This window comes from Meriones unguiculatus, chromosome X (assembly GCF_030254825.1).
Source record: "Meriones unguiculatus strain TT.TT164.6M chromosome X, Bangor_MerUng_6.1, whole genome shotgun sequence".
Classification (NCBI taxonomy): Eukaryota; Metazoa; Chordata; class Mammalia; order Rodentia; family Muridae; genus Meriones; species Meriones unguiculatus.
In genome coordinates, this window is record NC_083369.1 from 95,685,374 (window position 1) to 95,710,198 (window position 24,825).

At 37.5% G+C, this 24,825-nt stretch overlaps 1 protein-coding gene across 13 annotated transcripts in view; it reads right to left on the reverse strand.

The window, feature by feature from the left end:
• The window catches only part of Cask (calcium/calmodulin dependent serine protein kinase), a 350,715-nt gene that overhangs the window by 207,450 nt on the left and 118,440 nt on the right, over nt 1–24,825 (reverse strand). For all 13 annotated transcript variants that reach the window (XM_060375163.1, XM_060375171.1, XM_060375166.1 and 10 more), the window contains exon 3: nt 7,740–7,845. In XM_060375163.1, the coding sequence (XP_060231146.1) occupies nt 7,740–7,845 (106 nt within the window). The remainder of the gene's footprint in view (nt 1–7,739; nt 7,846–24,825) is intronic.

The window sequence follows — 24,825 nt, forward strand, 5'->3', positions numbered from 1 at the left end:
GGTGTTCCTTTTAGAGTAATTCCTTAGGCTGTGTATTTACGTGCATGCATCACTCTAAATATGATTCATTCGTTAACTTAAATCTATGAATATATGTCGGTTAATACTCATGCTGATTATGCAGTGATTCTGTTTAGGTAATTATATACAAGAGTAATGATTGTGAAGTGCCTATGGTGTATTAAGCCATAATGGGACATCTGTATCATACCCCCACTTTCAAGGCTCAGGTACGACTGTGGAAGAGAGGCCAGAAAGATTGTGAAAGCCAGTGTCTTCTGGACATGACAAGACTGAAGCACTCATGAATTTACAGCAGCCATGGCGGCTTGCATACAATCTGTATAGAATCTATCCCAGCACAGAGTGGGAGGAGGCTTACAAGCACCTACTACTAACTGAGGAATAGTCACTGACACCTGAAGGCCGCTGGGTGAGGGACAGTCCGATTTCTTTAAGGGCGGTGCCCTTGCTAGGTTGACCGTGCCCCAGTGGATGGCCTTACACTCATGAGTATATGGGCAGCACAAAATGAGTAGGTTATTGAATTCTCAAGGATTAAAAAAAAGATACATTAAGAGCTAGAGAAATGGCTTGGTAGTTAAGAGCACTGGCTGCTTCTGGAGTGGAATTTGAGTCCCAGCACTGACATGGCAGCTCACAAACATCTGTTAACTCAAGTTCCAGGGTATCTGATGACTTCATAGGCACTGGACATATACATGGTACATAGACATACACTCAGGCCAAACACTCATACATGCACAGCAATAAAACAATACTAAAATATATTTAAAAGACTATTAAATACAGTATCATTTCTAATAGAAAAATTATCAAATTAAACGTGGCATATGCACACATTTAGGTACCTTACTGCAGTCATAAAATATTATTCTCAAAAAATTCAAAGTCACAAAAAATGAAGTAAAAAAAAATCAGGAAACACAATTAGGTGTATAAAAGGAAATGTTTGAAAATCTCCACTGATTAAGTTTTTTTGTGTGGCATCATATGTGTCATTATAATTTTCAATCATTTCTTAACTGTATAAAGTAGATATATTATAAATATTTTATATACTTAACTTATTTATTTATAATTTTATTTTAAAATTAATTGTACTTTCCAATTCCAGAAAAATCAACTGAATTTATCACATGGTATAGGCATATAACTCACTCAAATTATTTTATTGGATTGGAGATCAGATCTAATATGCTGTACAAAAATGACTGGAGTGACAGCTTCAAATGTATTTCTCTAATAATAGTATCAGAACACAGCTTATTTTCAAATGCAACTTCAAAGCTTAAAATGCTTGCTACACCGTAAAATCTCAATCAACAATTTGCTTCAGAGATCTGGCCATTTAACTTCTTTCTACTACATACTAAAATGAAACCATAATTACATTTAAAAGTTAAAAACTCCAAATCCAAAGCTTATAATTATCTTCATAAGCAATTGTGTTTGGTTGGTGGAGCGAGTTAATCTACTCAAAAACACACCTTCTATTTCTCTGTTTTAGTTTATGTAGGATTAGCAGTGCAGATCTTTTGAAAGATTTGACATGCCCACTTCCAATAGTGGCCCCGAATGGTAGGCATCTGAGGACTTGAACCTCAGGAAGTTCCTATTTCACTAACTGAAAAGAGTGGCTCCCTACATCTAAACTGCAATCTGAAGCTTATGTTGAAAATCTAGCTGGGCTCTGAGAGTCTGGAGGCTGGTACATGCAAGGTATTGGGTACCTACACAACCAGCTCTCAATAAAGACTCTGGCCACTTAGTCTCAAATGAGGTTGTCTGGTTGGCAGCATTTCACAATTGAATGCTGGAAAAGGGCACTGGAAGCTTGTCCCTGGAATCAGATGCACCATTTCCTTTTGCTGTAATAAGTCATTGCTGTGGATACGGTAACACACTACATCCTTGGACTCTTTTAAGTAAATCATTAACTTGACAGTAGTCTTGGGGACCCTGAGATAGTATTTAGAATTAAAAACAACTGGACATTTTGATATAGTGAGTCAAGAAAAATGTTATTGTTCTGCATGAATAGTAATTAATAGCATCATCCATAAGAAAGTATCAAATAGACTAGAGAAGGCTATTTGAAATATGTATAGGTCTTCAAATAAATTAAGACGCTACAGTCCAGATTTTCGTCATGTGATAGGAGACATTTTCCCTCAAGTGGCAACTTTGCTGGTAATAATTAGTTCCACTTAGTTTAACAAATTTTACACACACTCCCTTCCCCATGCATTCATATCAGACAAAAATTAAAGTTAAAAAAATCAGTTCTAGCCTATTATTGCCTTTGTAAGCTTCAAAAATACAAATCAAGAATGTTATTTTAAAAGATAAAAAAAACCCTATTGTTTTCATGTCAGATGTGTTTTAAATCCACATTTAAGTACTGTAAAATCCTCCCTGCGGTATATGTAATCATACTATAATAAGGTAATTAAAATTCTTTAGCCAGCCAATTTAGGATTTACAGCTTAACTCAAGCACCAGACACTACTAAAAACAAACCCGAATGTGCTACTGAGAAACAAATATTTAAATTTTTTGGAGGGGGAACACAACTCATCCTTATCTTCAAAACTAAGTATGTATTTTAAAGTAAGTTCGGCTAATCACTACAGACAGGTTCAAATTATGAATCATCCCAAAGCAATAGATAGTGCTAGCACGTACACTTGTCTGTCTTGCTGTGGGTGATGGGGAGATGACAATGTAATTTCTAAGCATTAGTCCCGCCTGCTTTAAAGGTCACACTCCTCTTACCTGGTCCCATAAATACCTGCATCTGTTCAAATTGATCTCTGAGATGGGACCTGGGTATGTGCTTGCCTAAGACATTCTGCACAGGATTTATTTTCTGTCTGCCTCCTCCTTCTTCCCTCTCTCCCTTTCTTTCTTCCTGAGATAAGGTTTCTCTGTCCTGGACCTCAAGCTGGCCACTAACTTGGAAATTCCGAGATCTGCCTGCTTCTGCCTCCCAAAGTGCTGGGATTAAAGGTTGGTGCCACCACGACTGGTTTGTACAGGCTTTTCTAGGTTTTGAAATCTCTTGCTCTAAATATTTCCCAGTCCTACAATTCTGGTTTTGTAACTTTGCATTTAAGTATGCTTTACATTTACAAACTGTTTCTAATTATGTGGATCCCAACTGTTTCCTATGATTTTCTAATACCCAAGCAACATAATTATGCCGTATAATTTCACAAGTGCAATTTAGAAGGAGTATTGGTTACACATAGACTGAGGAAAAGACAGATATGGATACCCAATTTTAAAACATGCTGGTAATCCAAATATGTTGTTCATTCTAGCCTTTCCCCCTCATAAGAGCTCCCAAGAAGACATGAAGCAACAAAATCAACTGGCCTAAGTTCATTTGTTTCCTCTCTCTCTGTCTACTCTATACTGATGTAACATTATAAAGCTCTGAAAAAGATCCAGCTCCCTCATAGCTTGATCAATGAGCCCTTGAATACCACAGGAATGTACATCTATTGCCAGGAATATGGGATGAATCCTGGAATAGCTTAATCCACACTGCAGCTGTAGATGCATTCTCTCTCTGTGCCAGTAGGTGGAGGCACACAAAAGTAAGTGTACTGGCTTTGCTCTTTGAGCCAGAGGACCCCCAATTCTTAATAGTAACCTGTTTTTGGTTTGTTGGTTTGAATCCAAGGAATCAAAAGGTAAAAACCTGGGCAAAAATATCTGTGAAGATAGGTCTATAAAATAATGATAGAGAAGAAAAGTTTTATATTTCTATTTTGGTTCTGGGCTTTTAAAGAAATCACTGTTATTTTAGCTGTGAATTTATCATCTATTTTCAGATCCTTAGAGCTCATAAAAAGTTCTAAATTTAGATGACTGTCATTTTAGATTCATGTTCAATTAGGAAAAACTGAATGTCAAGTGAATATGATATGATATTAAGGAATTATTGGTGGTTTTGTTAAGCATGATAACAGTGTTATCATTTAAAACAGGAGTGTTTCTAAATGAGTGTTTCTAGGTGAGATGACACCACTTTAGCAATCTCTAAGGGAAGATGACAACAGGAAAGGATAGTTTGAACAGGGAATGACAAATGTTTTGATAACTGTTGGAATTCAGTGCTGGCTTTCTGATTATATTAGTCTCCCTCTTCATTTGGAATTTTCCAAAATAAAAGGTGAAGAAAAAAAAAAAGAAAGAAAACAGCTATGTTTTATTGATTGAGGCTAACATTCGGCCTAAATGTTCACTGGTAACTGTTTATCTTTAATGGGATGTCATCTTTTAGTCACAGCCATTGGGTTATTTTAATCTCAATACTATCATATAAAATCCGCCACAAAGATCTCAGGAAGGCAGCCTCAACACTAAGAAGTTCAAATCCTGGACTTTATGACAACAAAGAATATTCCCTCTACTACACTGTTATTTTAGCAGCATGAGGGTCAAAATTTAGGCACATTCTAACATGTTGCTTTCTGTGCTTGTTACACTACAGTGTATGATTATACCTTTTCGTTCTCTCAGAATAAAAATTTGGACACAAACAGGGTTCTTTAGGGAAAATAAACTTAAACCAGGAAAGTATTTTTAAAACAATTATAGTCTTAAAATTGAGTGGGATTTCAGAGACCCTTGCTAGTCTCAAAGTAAAATCCTACCTTTAGCCCTTTCATATGCATAGAGCTCCTGTTGAGTGTGAGGAGGTAAGTGTGTGCCCTGTATGACAATGGCTTCATTCCTGGACTAAATCTTATCATTACAGGACCTTCCTTAATAGTTAAGGGTGAAATCTGTCACTTGTTGATTCTAGTGGTGGCCTGGAGTGCCACAGTGAGCAAGCACATACTCTTGTCACAGTCTTTCAAATAACTAAAGACACTGATCATGTTCTCCCTATGTTAGAGCTCTTAGAATAAGAAAATCAATACATTCCTGGATGGTCATGACTCCAACATCTTTAAGAGCTCTTCCATGCCATGGTTCTTCATTTGGGATTCAAGTGTATCTAGAAATCTCAAAATCTTTTCAAGGACCATGTGAACCAGAACTTTTTTTTAATTACCTATTATTACTGTGAGCACCACAATGTGCATATGGAAGTCGGAGGACAACTTTCAGGAGATGGTTCTCACCTTCCACTTTGTGGAGGGAGGTAGGGTTTCCTTTATTTCTGCTGTGCTGTGTACTCCAGGCTAGCCTGACTGAAAGCTTCCAGGCTATTCTGTTTTAGGAATTTAACTCAGGTCATCAGGACCACGCAGAACAATAAGAGCTTTTACCAGTTGAAGGCATCTTGCTGGGCTCCAGGACTAGGTTGTATGAAAGCAACCAATTTCCATTTCCTCTTTTACTATAACCTAGTCTGCCTGAAAACAACTTCTATGATCCATTAGTTTTTCTTTTCTTTTTTTTTTCCATCTCTCTGGATCTACAATTAGCCATCTCAAAAGACCAGCTGCTCCCCTACTCCAAAAAGCTTGTCTACTCTCAAAGACAGTGGGGGAGTGCAAAGCTTCCACTGAGGAAGATAGCCCAGAAGCAAAGCCGGGACCTGAGGAAGGAAAGGGGGTGTCACCTTGTATCTAGACAGTGTGTTCATAAAGATCAATAGGCAGATGAATGTCATCTGGCTGTTTATTAACACTTTATTTAAAAAAACAAAGAAGTTAGACATTTTTCTTTGACAGAAGACAAGTCTGACTGGGTTCTGTGATTTGACAGAGGATCTACTTTGCCATATAGTAGACACTTCCTTGAGTGTAGCTATACTCTTATGAAGGAAATCAATTTAAGAAAACAAAACAAAACAAAACAAAACAAAACATTCAGGTGCTGAAAGTAATATTCTGACAATAAAAGATTTTAAGTTTTAAATTTTATTTTCTATGTATGGGTGTTTTGCTTGCAAGTATGTCTGCAAATGTCACATACATCTCGGGTGTTTGCAGAGTCCAGAAGGCAATGGATCTCCTTCAACTGGAGGGTCATATTATTGTAAGCTGCCATGTGGGTGCTGGAGATCTAACCCAGGTCCTCTCCAAGAGCAGCCAGTGCTCTTAACCTCTGAGCCATCTCTCTAGCTCCATAACACAAGTTTTTAATATATCAACTTATGGCAGACCCAGCTCAAAGTTCTAGCATGTTTGCCAGCCAATCTTTTGAAGACTGTGACTCTACAATGGAATTTGCAGGCTTTTCTGTCCTGGTTATTATCTTCTATCTATAAACTGTAGTGTGCTGCTCACTATGAACACTACTGGATCAGAGAGCAGAGTGTAAGAGTCGGAGTGTGGCTTTGCTTTGAATTCTAGATACTTTCTAATTAATGTGGCCTAAGATTCCATTTAAGATTTCTAAGCTATTACAAACAACTAATCAAAACATTTACATCTTCCCCAAATAAACAGTCATAATTAAATGCGCACTGATTTTGCACTTATGCAGCTGAACTTGTCTTCAATTTTAGTTTATTTGTTTCAGTTCTTTTAAATTCAAATTTCTATATACATAGGCAATGTATTAGTTAGCCTAGTAGGGGTAGCCAAGTAGGGGACAACTTTAAAAATGCCCCCCAGGGACTCCCATTTCTTGCTATGTATGTCCTGGTTTGTGAGCTTGATCTAAAGCTAATTTTTAGCTTATAAAATATGGCAGAAGAGATGATATGCAACTTTGGGAATTAGGTTGTAAGACTGATCTCTACCTTTGTTGCTTGCTATGTCAATAAAGCTAGCAGCCATGCTATTCTATGAAGAGGTCCATGTGACAAGGGGCCAAGGAATGCCTCAGGCTAATTGCTCTGAACTGAGGTTCTCAGTACATGATTACTAGCAGCCATGTGAATGAACTTGGAATCAGATCCAGCATCAATACAGTTCTGGCCCTTGCCAATACCCTGTTTACCATCTTGTGAGAGATCAACAGCCATAGGATTTGGCTAAGCTGAACTTCATTGCTGATGCACAGAGTGAGGCAATACATGGATATTGCTTAAAAGCCACTGCATTTTGAAGCAATGTGTTGTGGAGAAATAGAAAATGAATGCATGATCTGATTTTGGTGTCTTTAATATTAAAGGTAGTATAGTCTTCTTTTTCTATTTTCCTAATCGAAGTCATGGGTTAATTTTGAATAAAATAAGATTAAAGACAAAATATTGTATAATGTTACCCCATAAAGCTTTATATAATCTCTTTGGACATTTATCTAGGCATCTACAGACTATCTAAACAAAATTATGTGAAGAAAAATGAAGTAGTGTATTGAAGTCAAGATAATGTTAGTTGTGAAATTTCCTTTTATGGCAATATAATTACATAAAAAGAGAAAGTTAAATGTGTTTTTACACATTTTGAATTGGCAGAGAGACTTCCTACATAGAATCTCCACTCTCACTTCCCTCTTCTTTACTAAGTTACAAACTAAGTATTTTGGGGACATCTTATCCCTTTAAACTCTAGTTCGTTTTGGAGTCTCTTCTCTGAAGTGTGCTGAAAATGTAAGGGTACTTGATATGTCCAGCTTTTGTTTCCTTTGCCACTTATAATCTTAAATAAGAAAATCCTTTTTTTTCTTTTACCTGTGACTTCAAGTCTCTCTTGAAACAGATGGAGCCCACAATTGTTGCTAAACTTGAAGAAAAAGGTGTTAAGATTTTCTGCAACCAACATCACTTAAAACTTTACTCAAGAAATAAAATGTGCACTCACAATTCAAAAACCATGTAAAGCATTCCATCTGAGCTATATGTCTCCAATAACTCTACAATGTGTGGATGCTTCAGCATATGACAGATACTGGCTTCACGCTTTAGATCTGCAAAATAAACATACAACATACTTCATTAGGTAAGAGCAAAAGACAATTAGAGTGGAGGATGAATGAATGGATGGATGTGATCTATGGTAATATGAAGACTTCTCTGTCTAAAGAGATGAAATCCCCATTTCAAACTGAGCTTATCTTCTCGCCCTTTCAGTTCTGAGGCAATACAACTTTTCATACTTTTGTCAGCTTCCATCTAGATATGGGAGGGAGCACTTACTAACACACATTTTCATTTCTCTGTACACAGAAATACCTTGTCCCAAAGTAAAATCAATACATGTATATTCCCAAAAACTCTTACAGTCACATTTCACCATCTAGACCGATAACTTTTCCTTGATTTGCTGACAAGTAACTCAATTTACTGTTTTGAATTTTACCTTTATCTTAGTTTTCCTTGAGCCAGATAAGAATAAAATGTAGCATTTATAGACATTTCACAGAAATTTTATGAAATACGAAAAGAAGTAATAGTATGGTTTGCACAGAAAAGGCACTATTCCCAGAGCCAAAGTTAAAATGACGTAATTAGTTCTTGCAGTGATGGGAGGGAATTCAGGACCTTGTATAAGTCAGTGCTGCACTGCTGAATTCCAGCCCTAGCATGGGAATTTTGAAAAATATCATCTATAAAAGATGTTGAATAAGTCAGGATTTTAAAGTACTTTGCAATGTCTTTCTGAAGAACACTCAGATAAAGCAAGTAGTATTGCCCTGAATAAGATGATAGTACTGTTTGTAGCTGAACATGGTGGCATATACCTGAAATCCTAGCACTTGGGAGGTAGAGGTAGGAGGATCAAGAGTTCAGAGCCATCCACTTGTAGATGGTAAGTTTAAGGTCAACCTGAGCTACATGAGACATATCTCACAACAACAACAACATGACAACAAGAGCAACAACAACCAAGTCTTAATTGGAAAACAAAATTAATATCAACATCCTTGCACTAAGTTTAGTTGGGGGCATCATTTGTTATGTGTACACAGAATAATATAATTAAAGCCTTCCACTAATAGTGCTGTACCTGTTTGTTGATGCATAAAATACAATGTGGTGTTTTTATATTTGAAAGCAGAAGGGAGACAAGAAAGGAAGAACGGATCACGGACTGTACAATGCAATAGATAACATGATCTCCTTTCTGGTTTATTAATTCAACTTAGTCTTGTCAACATGAACAACGGTTGCAGACAGAACCTTACAAAATCTACTCACATACAGGCAAAGTAAATAAAAGAAGGCCATACAAAATAGACACTATCAGAAAAGGAGAGATCAATAATACAATGTTAAAAAAGTCAAGGGCATAGAGAAAATAAAGGTGTGTGTGTGTATGAATGTATGTATGTATGTATGTACATGGAGAAGGCTCCAATCTTAGAAAAGGCCATGAACATTCTGAGCTGGTAAAATTCTAAGAAGAGGGCAGCCAGTGTCAGGAAATAGTCAAGTCTTGAGTGAATGCGTACAGCCATATCAAGGACCCCAATGCCTTAGACCCACAAGAGTGGCACAGCCTTCCCTGGGTGAGGCCCAGAGGGATGGCAAAGCCTTCCTTGGGGCCAAGTGGTAATGTTGAACATGTAAAAAAATGAAGGAGTGTTTGTAGGGAGCCAGTGAAGCCCTGAATGAATGTATGTTGTTGACAGGGGCCTGGCCATGGCAAGGGCTCCACTGCCTTAGACCTACAGGAAATGACAACCCTTTCCCTGGCTGACGTTCAGGGAAATGTAAAGTTTTCCCTCCTGGTTCACCCGTGAATGCGAAAGTGGATGCAGAAAATGTTCACAGTAGCTTTCTCTCCCTTCCCTGCAATGTTTACAGCCTCAGGACTACCCCCTCTCAAGACAGTTCCTGCTCTGATTTGCCAAACATGCCTCCTTGATTTAGCTGTATGCCATAAACCCTGCCTCCTTGATTTAGCTATGTATAAGAATCATGCTGGAAAATACTGCAGTTTCTCTAAGAGCATAGACCACATGATCCCATCTTTTCTTGTGTCTGTCATTTCTTCATTCCTTCATCACCCCTAGGCAGGGTCTTGGAATCCAAGCAATGGAAGGATGTGTCAGGTCAGGGCTGAACTTGGTACACAAGAGACTATTATTTAATGCTAGATTAAAATGTATCATTTCTCTCACTGAGCTTAACACTCCAAGCCTTTTGTGAGGTAGGTACATTACTGATGAGGAAACTCACTCGGGCTTGGAAACATGTTCAAGATCACACAGCTAAACAGCTATCAAAAGAGGGAGCTTTGAACCCTGACTCCAAAGTCAGCAATCTTTCCATTAAGCTGTGTTATGGGTGTGGATGTGTTCACAGATAAAGAATCTGGCAAAAGAAAAAAAAAAAAAAAAGAAAAAATAAATGGCTGGGGCAAAGCATGTTTTGCTTGTTTCCTCACTGGGGTTGTGAAAAAACAAACAAACAAACAAACAAACAAACAAACAAACAAACACTGTGTATGTGGCTGTTAATGGCACTGCACTGATAAAAAGCCCGCAGAATCTGGAGTCAGAAACTAGTTGCTTTTTTCCCTTGCCACCTGCATACCAAGTACTAACTTCTATAAATGGTTTGCTGTTCGTCACCAGCATGGAAATGGTGAGAGATGATGTGGTACTCTCAGAGTCTACTAATTGGCTTCAAAGGTCAGTGACAAGACTGCAACAGGAAACCACATGAGACAGGACCATGTAGGGAACAGCATGAAGAGGAATGGGCCAAAGGGGCCAAGTGTGGGTATGTGTGTGTGTGTTTCAATGTTTACCTCAAAAGAAAAGACCACAGGCCCAGGAAAAATGCCTCTGTGTTTAAAAGCAGTTGGGAGTGCCCCGGAGGAGGAGTGAATGGAGCAGCTGCAGGGCATGTGCAGGGGAGATGCTAACCCTGAGGAAGGTGTTTAACAAGTGTATTGGAGGGCCAAACTGAGCCAGACAACATCTATCAGATGCCTGCTTGGCTCTCTCCTCTCAAGAACGCTCTGCTTCCCAACTCCAGGGAAAGCTTGAGAGTTTTATTACTTCTTTTTATGTTCTCTCTAGCTTCTCAATTTATCAGATGTCACCCTTTTATACCCCTGTTTTTCACATTAGTGACTCCTTTCCATTCATTTCTGTTCTGATGAAAGGCAATTTCAACTCTGTGCTCCGACACTGGAGCCATGAAGCAAACACATTCAGTGTTTGCCACAATAAAGACTGGTCTCTTTCCGGCTCTTGTTTATTTTCCATTTTGCCCCTTTCCTGTAACTGCAACATGCTTCAATTCCCACTCAATATTTACTACACGACACCTTTGTTACACTGAAAGCTTTTTAGTAGAAACGGGTCTGTCAAAGACCCCCTGCTCTTGGCACAGTAAAGAGCTGAGCAAGCTCTTGGTCTAGTCTTTATACCTATCACTCTCCAAATAAAAACAGGATTTCTAGGGCCCTTGCTTTACAATAACAAAGCAACATAAATGTCACTGGATCTGACATTTTGGAAACAATGCTGACAGGATAACACAAAACTGACAAAATGAAAATAAATTTGAAATGACAGGGACAGCAATGTAAAAGATGCATAACTGAGCTGGGAGCAGTGGTGCATGCCTTTGATCCCAGCACTCAAGGAGGCAGAGGTGGGAGGATCTTTGTGAGTTTAAGGCCAGCTTGGTCTATAAATCGAGTCCAGGCCAGCCAAGGCTACATAGAGAAAACCTGACTCAAAAAACCAAAAAATAAAGATGCATAATTGGTTTCCATAACTAAAATATCAAGTAAAGTACAAATAGAAAAGCATACTTAAAAAAACAAATATCAAAATGAAAAATTAAAGAACTCAAAAAGCACAAGTACATTGTATATGCATTTTAACTGTAGATTCCAAAAGTAGGAAACTCAAACTTGTCGTTTTAAAATGTGAATGTGACCTAAGGAAACATGCAGCTATTAAATCTATGACAACATGTATATTAAAATTACTGTTTGCCTACATATTGAAGCATGAAGCAGGGATGGAAGGACTGGAAAGCAGATTACTTTGGCATGACTGTCTGACTGCTTATAGCATGAAACATACCTATAACATTGCTTGGAGTGACTGCTGCATTCAGTGACTAGTAATTGGTAACTTTCTCCTTTCTCCCTTCCCTTTACTCTGTTTCCATCTTCTTAGGAAAGTTTGTGAGACTTTCAATCCTCTATTTCTATACTTAGTACCTTCACATTTAACTATATAACTATATTTGATTAACTCATTTTCTTTAAAAAGAGGCACTAATGATATTTAATTTTATAGCTCAAATCAGTAACATTAAAATTAAATCAACATGCTATACAATCTTAAAACTACTATTAATTTCCTAGGAAGTTTGGGCTGTCAACAGCAGTAAAGTATGACACTAGGACTGACTTATAAATGTCTTAAATAAGAAATAGCTAGGGAAGCTGGATCAGTAATAAATTTAAAAAAATTTTCCTAAAAAATTATTATTCACTTTATAATCAGTACAGTTCTTTCATAAAAATGGGTACCACCACTTAGTGCTGTAATTCTGCAACAAACTCATTTGACAATGTATAAAAACCAGGTTTGATGTTTATAAATGATTAAAAGAAAGACAGTTTTAAAAATGTTTAGCATTGGAATAACAATTTTAATCTCAGTATCTGAACTTAAAGAACCTATACTTAAGAGTTAGGTCATTCAGGAACATTCATTGAAGATCAGATCAGCTATTTTAATAATATACTTAACTTAATATATGAAAAATATTATTTAAACACATACTTAAAATTAATAAAATGTTCCTTTTGTGCTCTTTGGGATACCATATGTCTTATACTTACAGTCTATATAAAATTAGTCTGGTGACAATTTAAGTGTTGAACGGCAAGATGTGAGTAGCAGCTACAAATAAAATGGGACAGCTCTAGATAAACTGTTTTCTTCGTCATTACCTTTACTTATTTGTCTGTGTGATCACATGCACATGTGTGACAAAGTCACATGTGGACATCAGAAGACATTTTGTGGAAATCAGTTCTCACTCCACCATGCATTCTAGGAATGTTCTCGGGTCATCAGGCTTAATGGCAAGCGACTTAACGCACGGAACCATCTCACCAGCCCGTTTTGCTTTAGTTCTTATTCGTTTCTACGATCCCTCTCCCCCATCAAATTCATACCTGTGCTTTTCCAGGTGAGAAGTCTACCTATATGCTACATACCCTAAGTTCTCTTTTGCAGTTCTTAGACAGAGATTTGCGGTAAATCGTTAAAAAGAATCTAAATTCAATTATGGATAGCTCAAGAATATATAAAGGATAATTTTATAGCTTATTTTAATAAGTACAATTTATCGATTAACAACTAAATGCAGTTTTCTCAGTATTGTTAATCTAAATCATTTATTTATTCTATGGTTTAAAATTATTTTTATTTTGCTTAGTTTACCAAACAAGAATGGTTAACATCACTGCATAGAGTTGTATGCTTCAAAACTAATGGAATGAATGGCTTTATAGATTCTAACACTATAGTACGCAATAAAAGATTTGGGGATTTACTAAGTATCACTTGGAATTTTCAAGTACCCCCTCTTTAAGTACTTACTGAATTCTTGTGATCACCCTAGTGTTTGTGTATGTGTGTGTGTGTCCTCATTTTACAAAGGAAGAAACTGAGGTTCTGGTTCAATGATGTAAGTTGTTGAAAAATCACATAACATCTAAGGACAAGATTAATGACAAAAGCCCAGTGCTCTTGACATTACACCACAAAGGTACCATGGACTGTGTAGTTTACACATGTCCCAAGATGCAGCTGGGAAAGAATGCTAACACAGCAATACAGGCTTAGCTGTGTAGCTAGTAAGACTGTTACACACCCAACTTCTTCCTGTTGCACTGTCACCACTGATGACTTCCTGACAAAGTACCGAAATATTCTCATCCACTTCTAAATAACATCTAAGTTGTATCATAAACTCAAAAGTTAAAATTCACTAAGAGCTGACCCAAGCTCCAAACTGAAACAGAATATCCTAATTGTGTCCTAGAAATAGTTAGGGCCAGTTTATTTGAATAAATGTTAATAACAAAGTAACTGAATGAAAATTAGTATTGACATTTTTCCTTGCTGTCAAAACTAATGACTATATGATGTTCATGAAAGGAATTTTTTTTTTAAACCTTGATCTGCCTGGTAGCTGGAGAGTCTCCTCCAGGATCCTGTCCCTCACATCAGAGACTTCTGTTAGAGACTGGACCTGACCTTTAGCTAAGATACATTTCACAGGTGAGCTTAGTGTAATGCCCCCAAATTAACCCATAAGCCCCACCTACCCAGGAACTAGGTAACTTTCTGGAATGTTGGGAATTGTACTTCTCGGAAAATAACTAAGCCTCATGGGAAAGTATGATGGCCTACAAGTTTGTCCTTATAAGCCCTTGCAACATGTGGCTCCAGGTCATTCCAGCTGGGAAATTCGAGGGGAATGGTCCTGACTAAAATCCATCTCTTGATCAGTATTTACTATTTAACAAATGCGTGGTTTATATCCCACCACAAATATAAAAATATAAAAAGAAAGGAATCTATGCAGAACCTTGGAGAAGTTACAGTAGTAAAGTCATTTCTGCTGCTGAGTTCCACCTTTATTTAATAACCAACACGAAGGCTAAAGTAAAGATGAGGTTTGTTTTAATAGGGCTATTTTTCTATAAATCAAGAAAGACCTTCTCAACCAGTGATGAACAGAGGGCCAGACATATCCACACAAGTACTTTGTTAACTGCAAACTCATTACTTCTTTGATATTTTACACATTTTACTACCGCGTCGACAAATTTTATTATCTCTTTTCATACACTTGTAGAGTTCCGGGCATTTTTTATTTCTTTGTGGTCTTGCCCACATTTTTTATCCTATAAGCTAAAATCTCATTTGTCCTTTGAATGAAGAAAGGGAATTGGGAATGTTTGTTATTGTTTCTCCACTAGACAAATGTCCACTAACTAGAAATTAATCTAAGCTGCACTAAGTATTTCCACATTAATGACATTTTTGGTAATATATTTCTCAGTTTTGGGTTCTGGTAAGTGTAACAAACACATTAAAGCACACTGCCCTGTTTAAACTAAAGCCAATACTATATGCACAAATACCAGTCAGCTATAAAATGAAGCAAACCATTGTGACAATTACTTGTCTTTCTTTTTCATTAGGATGAGCTGGCAAATAACTGCTTAAAATGTCACTTATTTACTTTGGATTTAAGTTATATGAATGTCAGATCATTCCTAGTCCATATTTAAGCACTAAAAAATCATTGATCTTAATAGTTAGATATTGATAAACGTTCCAGGTGACAAATTCAAAGTTCTTTATTAATAGTTATCTTATGAGGTATTAAAGTGTCTTTAAAGAAAAAAAAGCATTTGTTTAAAAGCCATTTATGGGTAAGAGCCAACATTAGACTAAAAAAAAAAAACCAAATTATTTGTCTCACAAAATATATCTCTCAGTATTCTGTGCAAGGAACTACTCAACCATGAATATGATGTGACTAATAAAACATGGGGGTACAACTAATAAAACATGCCAATCAGACAACTAGAAAGAAACAGCAGAGGTAATGGAAAGCCAAACCAAATCAAGTTACAGTGCTTCACTTTCTCAAATATATGACTGACTATTAAGATTGTATTTATGCATGGTAATAACTAAATACAATGTTTCTAATGTCTCTAATCAGTACAGTTCTTTGCTTGCTTTTCATTTTGGGAGGTGTAAACCAAAGAAGGAAAGATAGGGCATGTTATAATTATATATAAAGAATAACACTCCTCCATGGCCGGTGCATCAGCTCCTGCCTCCAGGATCCTGCCCTGTTTGCGTTTCTGTACTGCCTTCCTTCAATGATGAACAGTGATATGAAAGTGTAAGTCAAATAAACCCTTTCCTCCTCAGCTTGCTCTGATTATAGTACAACTGTGACCCTGACTGGGACACTAGCATCAGCATAATCCCTAACTGCATACTAAATATTTGTCCTTATACCTCAACAAGGAGACTTCTTTTTGCACAAACAGTCCCACAAACAGTCAAAATTCAGAGCTGGGGACCCAGGCCCCCCCCCAAAAAAAACAAGAAAAAAAAAAAACCAGACACCTATTTTAATAATGTATTTTTCACATTTTAAAAGGAAGTTAGAGAAAACCTAGTTTTTGCTTCAATTACTTCTCAACATTAAAGTCTCAAAAAGCATCATACACATTGAGAGATGAGGGTGCTTTGTAAAATGATAAAATTTGTTAAAGCTCATTGAACTACAACTTAGATGGGTTTATTTTATTGTACATAAATTATCCAGTCAAGTTTAAACAGCAAAAAAGATGTTATTACAATAAAACAGAAGTTCAACAAATTTGTCAAAGTAACAAACATTATGTATATATCCAGTGTATATTTCCTGATTATATTTTGTAGATTTATGTTCTATTTTTATTTATTTATTGATAGCTGGGGTTCTCCCAAAAGAACCATACCAGGATAGATTTCCTTAGTTCTTACTTCTCTTTTCCAAGCCTTTCTCCATTATGAAACCACTGCAAGAAATAATGCCAATAGGGCCAACAATTTCTTCAGAAAACAACTTATGATCATTTCAATATATAAATAAGCAAATAACTAAGACCAAGAATCTCTATGGTACAGTAAAATTATTACCAAGGTTTTTAGTTACATAGGTTTCCTGGTCTAATCATAAAATTCTTTTGTCAACAAAATATCATAGAATAGTACAAAACATGCGAATAGCAGTTTGCACCTGGAAACCCAGCGATTATGAGTCCAAGGGAGAAGGACTACAGGGCATGGGCTACAGAGTGAAAGTGTCCCCAAAAGAAGTATGAAGCAAATCTATATCAAAAAGTATCAACGTTTGACATTTATTGTGGAAAACATCAGTGGAAAGAATAAGGTAGTTGTTTTAATAAGTGCTGTAAAATCAGGGCTAGAGATAATACTTGCAGATTTATACACACAACCACCAAATTATTTGTATATTTTATTTTGTTAGTCTCTTGACAAAACTCAAAGTGTATTATCAAGAGAAGCTTGCTAACAGGTATGTGTAGGTAAATAGCCGTTTAGTCTTGGCTTCTTAATCTAGTCACAAACCTTTGAAAAATTCAAAGCAGAACAGTTGCAGGCAGGAGGCAAGAGGATGTTTTATGCACCGTGAAACTCTGACCTATGAGAAGACCCTTCTGCAAAAGCTCTATTTCCCAGTGTTTTCATAAATTTTAAGGTATGCTAAACTTTCTTGTCCTCGTAACAAACCTTTCATTTCATTCTTCCTGAAAATAAGGCAGTATCTTATTTAGTACTCAAAATGTAGTAGCTATCTAGATATGCAATTTAAACTGTATTTAGAGGCAGAACTCGTTTCAGAAAGTATGTTTAAGTAGTAGGTGCTCTGCCCCCAAAGAGTCTGCAGTGACATTTAAGGGAAGCACAAAAGCACAATGAGTAAGGTCAGGATCAGGGCAGGTAATGGGCTACTGCAGCTCCTGGTGGTCATGAGAGCAATGTGTAACACTGGAAACTTGGGCTCTGTTGTACACTCCAGCAATGAGCAGATTTGAGAATAATTGTTTAGGTTTCAAAAAGTACAACTCTCACGTCATTTCAGCTGTTTGCTGCCAAAGCCAGCACTGTGTTATGTGAGATGTATAAAACTACCGTTAACTGTGTTTCTCTGTTCTTTGAACAATTATAAGGAGTTCCCTTGGGGACATTCTGTGCAGCCCAATTTTCTGTTTCCCATCTTGATATTAAAATAATATAAATTATGTCCTAATTAGTGTATAAATGTTTACAAAAATGAAATAAATATATTTTAGAGTGTCTGCCAAATAATGACACTAAACTCTTCTCTAGTTTTTGTAGGCAGAGTGCCAGAATGTGCATTTTCTTACTCAGTAAAGAATGTACATTTATAATCAATCTTCCTCTTTCATTTTTCTCTTTTGCCAGTTTACCGAACTGGGAACAAATAAAACCAAAGTTCCTTAATAATTGAGTTTGAGAGGCAGAGGCTTCTCACATCTGTTTCCCACATGGCTGAGTGGAATACAGGAAGGCTGAATCCTCTAAGCTAGTGAAAATAAGACAGGCTAACCTCAACTCCCCTTCATTTTAAGAACCAGTGGTCACTTAGTCATAACAAAAGATCTAACTCATGACACAGTATTATGGTAAACTGTTACAATGGACACATTATTTACGTCATTCTAGATAATGGCTCATTTCATATAAAGTTTTTTATCAGCTTCTTTGGTTTGCTTTGAACTTTCCTGGCTATAGCATTGAAGGCCCTGTGTGAGCAGCAAATCAGGCCTAGTCCACAGATCCGGCATGTACCCTTCTAAAACTTTCTGCAGGAAGGTACTTATGCTGATAGTGTAACAGACTTGTAGGCAAAAGGTTCATTTTAAAATCCCGTTTACAGCAACTGGTAACCTCAATTTCCTCATCTGTAAAATGGGAAGGGAAGAGTAGGACAACAACTTCTACTCATGGAGTAGGCCTAGATAGTTCACAAAGCATGCGGAAGAACTTTGCCCAGTGCATAACATGGGGCATGGTTCTTTTTTTCTTTGAGCATTTTTGGTGAAAAGCATTCCTCCTTGTCTTTACCAGAATCATTTGAACCAGGTCTGAAAACAAAAAGATGGCAATGTGAACACCTATTACTAAGCCACAATGTTGTATAGTTTAATCTTAATTCAACACTGTACTTTTTTGTTTTCTAACTGTTTGGGAAATCATTCATCTAGGCATGTCTTAGAGTCATCCTTCTACAGACCATTGTTTCTCCTTTACTTTGTACTCACAGCTGCCAAAACCTGTCCATTTTATTTCTGCATCACCTGTTAAAACTATTTTCCTCCTAATGCTATTAGCCCAGTTTCAGTCTTCACTAACTCTTATCCGGATCACAGCAAAGATCATCTAATGGGCTCCTTTGCCTTCAATTTCTCCTTTTCATTCCTACTCATTAAAGTGTTATCGCAGTTTAACGTATTATTATATTACTCCTTCACTGTGCTCTGTTCCATGAATTAAAATGTTATAATCCTTCAGGATGGCTTTGGTTTTACCTTCAACCACTTAACAGAGTCCACAGACCTATTTAGTAACATAATTGGAATCTAAAGGCTTTTTTCTTTCCTCGATAATGTTTTTATATTCTATTCTACATTCTATTTTGGCTCCTTTCCCTTCAGCTTCTCTGAACCATGCTTATGTGCTTTAACATGAACATTTTTTTTTAACTTCCAAACTGATCCTCATAAAAAGGAAGGGGACTAGTGGAAAAGATCGGTGGAGAAACTGCAAGGTAGAGGAGGCTGAATATGGCCAAAGTACATGAGGTACTTGAGTAAAAATATCTTTATGGAATGCATCATAATAAATGCTCCTTACCCATTTAATATTTATATACATTACTTTTATCCTGATGAAAATTTCTCATTCACAAAACCCCATTTACACGTTGCTTCACAGTTGTTAACAGCCAACAGCAGAGGTAGGCATATGCTGCTGTGATGACACAGCAACCCTGCACCCCTACCGCTGGCACCCCTACTCCCTGAACTCCCATGCCTCAAGATCTCAGCATTTACCAGTTTCATTTACTGCTGCTGATTCTGCCAGTCTTGTTGAAAGGCAGTACCAAGTGCACAGAACCAATTGGACCAATGCTCAACATGATATAGAAGTGTAGGGAATGTTAAAAATGGATGTAACTGTAAGCCATCATAGCACCCCTCTTTATGTTCACATTTTACTCAGAAAGAAAATGGGGCCCTGGTAGGCAGGTGACATGCTCAAATTCACATGGCTAATTTATAACTCAAGTGAAAAATGAGCACAGGTTTTTGCTTCCCAATCCAGTACTCTGTTACCCATAATTTCTATGAAGATGATGTTAAAACCATCCAAACTTTGAGGCAATCTCTTCTCAGCGGCATATTCACATTGATTATACTTTTCAGATAATGGTCAAGACATATAATCTATATGAAACCAAGGGTGTGTGTATTACCCTCGACATTTTCTTACCATGACTGCAAATGGAAAACTTCAAAGTACTACCACCACAGAATGCTCTGACTTTAAGCAAAGTAATATATGCCTATCATTTCTATGCCACTGTATAGTTTATATACTATATTATTTAATATTATCATATGACTCTAAAGTTTTTCTTAAAAAACAGTTAAGATCAAAGGTTCAATGAAAAATTTAATAATCAAGGACAGTTATATGTGTATCTTTCACTACTTGTTAAGTCTTTAGGAACAATTAAATAATCATTAAATAATCTGAAAGAAATGAGTTTTTAAAAAGAGCACACCTGATTTTCCTCCACTAGAGGGAACTAAAAATCATATATACCTAGTGAGGAAGTAGAATATCACTAAGATCTATGTATACAGATGGCATTGGTGAAGTGGTTGCTGGAGACCCTCTTGTTGCCAACTGGGTTCTTGTCTTGCCCTTTCCAAGAATGAGGTGGGCAGACGACAAAGGGTGCACAAAGGAGAGGTACTTAATTATTAAGGGATTTGCAGCCTTAAATGAGATTAAACAATTTTAAAATGGAAAAACAGGTCTTCTTGGGATTGATAAGAACAAAATAGAATTGAACTCTTGGTAGTTTTGGGAAACTAGCCAGGAGTGTTACTATGAAAAATGTTATGACTCCTATAGGTCTTTGGAGCAGGAGGTCTCCAAGTCTGGAGCCACAGGTCTCTGAAGAAGTGGGTCTTGGAAGCTAGAAACAGCAGCAGAAATGAACTCCCCTTGGTTGTGAAAGCTTGGAGTCTTGGAGACTGAACACAAGTGAATGAATCCCCAATGTAGCTATGGATTTAGTCCTTTAGGTTGCCTGACTAAGTTCTGTCTGTTCCCAGTCTGTCTCTGATGGGTCTTGAAGGAAGTCTTCCTTTTCTTTTTTCTCAGAAGGGCACTTCAGCAAGACCATTTTTCTAATGCTCATCCACTCAGTTACATTGAGCCACCCGGGGCTCTGATTGGTTGAATGTGTGCACATAAAGTAAAATGAAAAAAAAAAAAAAAAAAGGATCAATCAGAGAACAGTTGTCAGCACCTAGAGTGGGAGAGAAAGAACACTATTACCAAAAGTACCCAAGGAAGTCGCCAACTTTGCTTCCCACCGCTACAGTGGTAGGTACACTTAGATGTCAAAAGGAGTGGTAGCAGTTTCAGTTGCTATAGTGACATGGATCACCCTCACATCTGGGGCTACTCCCATGACCTCTTCCAGGTACTTCCACTGCTGCAGTTCAGAGATCACTGTTCCGGGCAAAAGTCTGAGTGCTGCAGGCTGTAGCCCATTCCCCACTGTGATTCCCTCAAGGGCTCTTCCTGTCATCTTTCTTTCAGCTGATGTTCTTTGCTTTGTTCCCTGCTTCCCTGACAATTTGGATGGTGACAAAGGGGGAATGTCAATTGGCAGTTTACTACCAGCAATGCGTTGCCCTCAGGGTTTGAGCATGGGGCCCCTTCTTATCCCTGTCATTATTGGTCTTGATAATATAATTCACAAATGAGATATGATTTTCCTTTAACTTATATCTCAACAATAAATAAACAGCTAACTTTTACTGGGTATGTTACTATGAGTCAGGCTCTTTTTTATGAGTTGACCCATTTGAAGAGGCAGATGGTACTAAGACAAAGGCAGAGAGCAATTCAGAAAATTACTCAATCGCGTTTCCATCATAGATTTTGAGAGAGGGTCTCTCAATGAACCTAGAGCTTACTGTTTTTGCTAGACTGGCTAGTAAGGGAGACCTTGGGCTCTGCCTCTTCCCTGTAAATGCTGTGGTTACTGGTATGTACTATATATCTGACTTTTATGTGAGTTCTGGGGATACAAACTCAGGTCCTTGTATTAACAAACAGAAAGCCATATCCCCACTCCTGAATCTTAAATTCATAGTTTCCTGACATAATGCTTCTTAAGCCTGGAACTGATGACCTCCAAAGAGAAAACTTACAAGTAAGTTATTTCTCTGCATTATTAAAAACAAACAAACAAACAAACAAACAAACAAACCAACCACACTTCAAACTTCACTAAAGCCAAGATTAATCAGATCAAAGTTTAGTAATTAACTCCCAATAAAAAAACTGTTTTGAAAAAAACTGTTGTTTTCTCAATTCAAGTCACATAATTACAATTTTGAAAATTACTTTTTATTAAGATGCAGAATCACTAAAGCAGAATGACTAGGTGTGGTTCTAGGACAGCTGTCTAGGCGCTCAGAGAAAACCTGTCTCTTGGAGAGACGTACCAAAACCTCCCATGGTATCTGATGAAGATGGCTTCCAGAACCCCACCACAATACCAAAATCTGTGGCTGTTCAAGTAAATTATATAAAACAGTGTAATATTCTAAAGTCCTCTCTAGATTGCTTATAATACCAATGCAATGTAAATGTTGTATGAAGAGTTGTTATACTATATTATTTAGAGAATAATGGCAAGGATTAAAAGTCTGTACTTGCTCAGTACACACACAATTCTGCCCAAATATTTTAAGGCCACAGTTAGTTGAGTCTCTGGATGCTGACCCTGTAGGTTCAGAGATTTTACTGTATTTTGCTGCTTAGAACCAACAAACATAATCATTTAAAGTTTCTGGAGACAGATCAAAAGGCTTACAACAAACTGAGAAGCATTTATTTAATACATTCTATAGAACCTGGGTAAGAACAATGGGAGCTTCCATACCAGAGAAAGAATGTGCAGGGAGGGTGCTCACTTCCCCACAGTGTGTCTTGTAAAAGGAACTATTTAGGGGGCTCAGCAGCTAAATTTCAGATCAGTTTCTAAAGGTGAAAGTGCCGTTCAGGGTGGAGTAGGTGACCAGCAGTTATTATATTGAGGAAGGCCTATAAAACAGGTGAAAAAAGCCAATGGAACAGCCACTCCTCCACTTTCACTTCCAGCTAAACTCAGAATATTTTGGAGGAGCTGACAGGGCATAGTTACCCTTTCCAAATAGCTCTGAGTTGTGAGAAAGCTGCAGAAATAGTAGCTGACTGACTGGTAACTCCCATCTCCTACAGATTCTTAGGGTCAAAGGTTTATTCCAAGTACATTCAGTATCTGGTGAATACTGGCAGATGTCATGTTCCCTGGCTGTGGGGTATCTATACCAGTTGATAGAGAACCAGAAGGGCATCAAGTCAGTCTATACTTTCTCCTACAACACAATTCCCTTGCTCCTATTAATAAGGAGAATCTGCATGGAATGGTCAATGAGGTGTGAGTTCCCCATTTTTTGCTTTTATTCAAACTAAGGTCAGTCATCACCAGGTCACAATGTATGCCCACATAGGACTGCTTTATAGATTTATAGATTCTTCTCCATCAAACTGACCCAATTAAGACAACAACAACAGCAAAAACCAAAACAAAATAAACAAAAACACCTACAGATTCTAGACAACTATGGGGCTGTCAAAAAAGAGCTCAGTTCTTTTTTGAGTTAACAGTTAACTCCTATGTCCAGTTTCTAGGCAACTGTTTAATACTTCCCTCTTAAAAAAGCAAGCAAGCAAGCAAGCAAAGCTAAGGGTCATTAGATATGAGAGGAAGTGGACAATATGGAGCCTGAAGTGGCCATTTCCTGTAGCCAGTGGGGAAGGACTCCCAGTGGAGGAAGGGGAACACCAACCTATCCATAAAACCTTAGACTCAAAATTTGTCTTGCCTACAATAAATGCGAGGATAAAGAAGGAGCAGAGATTGAAGAAATGACAAACCAATGACTGGCCCAACTTGAGACCCTCCTCATGGAAGAGAGCCAACCCCTGACACTATTAATGCTACTCTGCAATGCTTGTAGCCAGAAGCCTAGTATAACTGTCTTCTGAGAAGCTCCACACAGGAGCTGATGGAAACAGATGCAGGGACCCACAGCCAAATAATAGGCTGAGCTCAGGGAGTTTTGTAGAAGAGTGGGAGAAAGGATTGAGGGAACTAGAAGGGAGTTCTGTGGAAGAATGGGAGGAAGGACTGAGGGAGCTGGAGGGTCAAGGGCACAAGAAGATCTCCACAGTCAACTAACCTGGGCCCATGGAACTCACAGAGACTGAATCACTAATTAAAGAGATGCATGGGCTGGACCTAGGCCTCTTACAGTGAGTAGTAGATGCGCAGCTTGGTCATCATGTGGGTTCCCTTATCAATGGGAGTAGAAGGCTGTCTCTGACTCTGTTGCCTGCCTTTGGATCACTTTGCCTTAGCTGGGCTGCCTTATCTGGTCTCAGTGGGAGAGGATATGCTTAGTCCTACTGCAACATGATGTGCTCCATGGGAGTCCTCCCCTTCTCTGAGGAAAAGTAGAGAGTGGGGGGAAAGGGCTGTAAGGGAAAGACTGGGAGGAGGAAGGAGGGGGCTGCAATCAGGCTGTAAAGTGATTAAATAAATAAATGTGTATATGTATATAATATGTATATGTATATGTGTATACATATATGTATATGTATATAATATATTTCTCTCTTAAAAGAAAAAGTCTAAAAGAAACAGAAAAAATAGTTTTAAGGAGTTTATTTCTTAAAAAAGCAAAAAGGAATGTCAAATACAACATGATAGATGTAATGAACAATATTGATTAACTTGATTGGACTGAGAAACACAGAGGATTAGTAAAGCAAATTCTAGGTGTGTCTGTGAATGTGTATCTGTATGGGTATTTCCAAACAGGGCTAACTACAAGAGGGACACTATTCTTGAACATCAGCAGCACAATCCTATAGGCTGGGGGCCTAGATGAAATAAAGATGAAAAACAAGGTAGCCAGTGATCGCACACATTCTGTTTCCTGACCAACACTGTTCTGTGCCACATTCTCTCCACCATGA